The sequence below is a fragment of the Rhea americana genome, unplaced genomic scaffold (genome assembly GCF_003343005.1).
Source record: "Rhea americana isolate MKP2758 unplaced genomic scaffold, rheAme1 scaffold_429, whole genome shotgun sequence".
Lineage (NCBI taxonomy): Eukaryota > Metazoa > Chordata > Aves > Rheiformes > Rheidae > Rhea > Rhea americana.
Genome location: NW_028186567.1, coordinates 286455 through 287814, shown reverse-complemented (window position 1 = coordinate 287814; position 1360 = coordinate 286455). Strand labels below are relative to the sequence as shown.

The window sequence follows — 1360 nt, the reverse complement described above, 5'->3', positions numbered from 1 at the left end:
GCAGTCCACCAGCTGTGACCCATGCCAACAGTCCAGTTGCTGTGTCAAGCCATGCCAGCAGTCCACCTGCTGTGATAAGCCATGCCAGCAGTCCAGCTGCTGTGACCCATGCCAGCAGTCCACCTGCTGTGTCAAGCCATATCAGCAATCCACCTGCTGTGACCCATGCCAGCAGTCCACCAGCTGTGACCCATGCCAACAGTCCACCTGCTGTGACCCATGCCAGCAATCCACCTGCTGTGACCCATGCCAGCAATCCAGCTGTTCCAATCCATGCCAGCAGTCCAGCTGCTGTGACCCATGCCAACAGTCCACCTGCTCTGTCAAGTCATGCAAGAAGTCCACCTATTGCAGCACCCAGCAATGCCTACCATGCAGCCGCTGTGGCTGCATCTCCTGCTGTTGTGGATCTCTGTCTTGCTGCTCAACTGTGGTGAAGAAAAGGCCTGTTGTCGTGTGTTGCAGCCCTGTGCGTTACTGCTCTCCCATGAGAAAGTACTGCATACCCACGCAGCAGTGCTGCTACTCAACCAAAAAGTGCTGCTGACCCCACTTTGGGTAGGAAAAGCAGCTCTGCCTGCTGCCATCTCTTGAGTGCAACAAGATCAGGCATGAGGAGGTGACAACCTGCCATTACTTTCTGGTTCACATGATGATGGAGTAAATACTTGATGATTTTCTTCTTGTTTTGAAAATTAAGCTGCCTTATTCTTTCTCTCTGTTCTTCAGTTATTTGACTTCTGTAGTATACTTGAATATATCACACATTGTATAAGGCAAAGAAATTTTACATATAAGTATGTCTTCCTGGTGTATGGGACATGGGATATATTTGTTGTTAATGGGATCATGCTTCATTTTCACTCTTGATTTGTAGACAATAAAACTTATTCTTAAGCAAATCCTAAAATATCTTGTCATTCAGTTGTTCTTACAACCCTCTGCCCAGAATGCCTCCTCACTCTGGTGTCATTTTCTCTTTTCTGTCAGACTGCTCATAACTAAAGATATGCTCCCATATCATGTCAGAGCCTTCAGGAAACCTAAAGATCTGCTCGGCCATGCTTTCCATTGGCATAAACTAGGTCATATCTAAAGGCACCAAAACAGYGTGATACTTTTTTGCACCCACTGACCTTCTACCTCAGAAACTCATCGTAATTTTGGCTCCGAAACTAAATGTTTATTTTAAAGAAAACTTAAGGAACACAGTGGGAGTGAAGCATGCATAGTTCTACCACCTGAAAATTCACCACTCCCCAAGACATACAGGAGCTCATCTCTGATGCTGGAAATGAGAATTTCAGTATGTACTGAAAGAGGATTTCACTACTCATTGAATATCAGGTTCCATCTTGTT

The 1360-nt window shown here is 45.7% G+C and overlaps 1 protein-coding gene across 1 annotated transcript in view; it reads left to right on the top strand.

Annotated features, from left to right (window-relative positions):
* The window catches only part of LOC146589956 (uncharacterized), an 869-nt gene extending 322 nt beyond the window's left edge, over positions 1-547 (top strand). The window contains exon 2 of the mRNA XM_085315366.1: positions 5-547. Within this exon, the coding sequence (XP_085171492.1) occupies positions 5-547 (543 nt within the window). The remainder of the gene's footprint in view (positions 1-4) is intronic.
* Positions 548-1360: the final 813 nt, after the last annotated feature.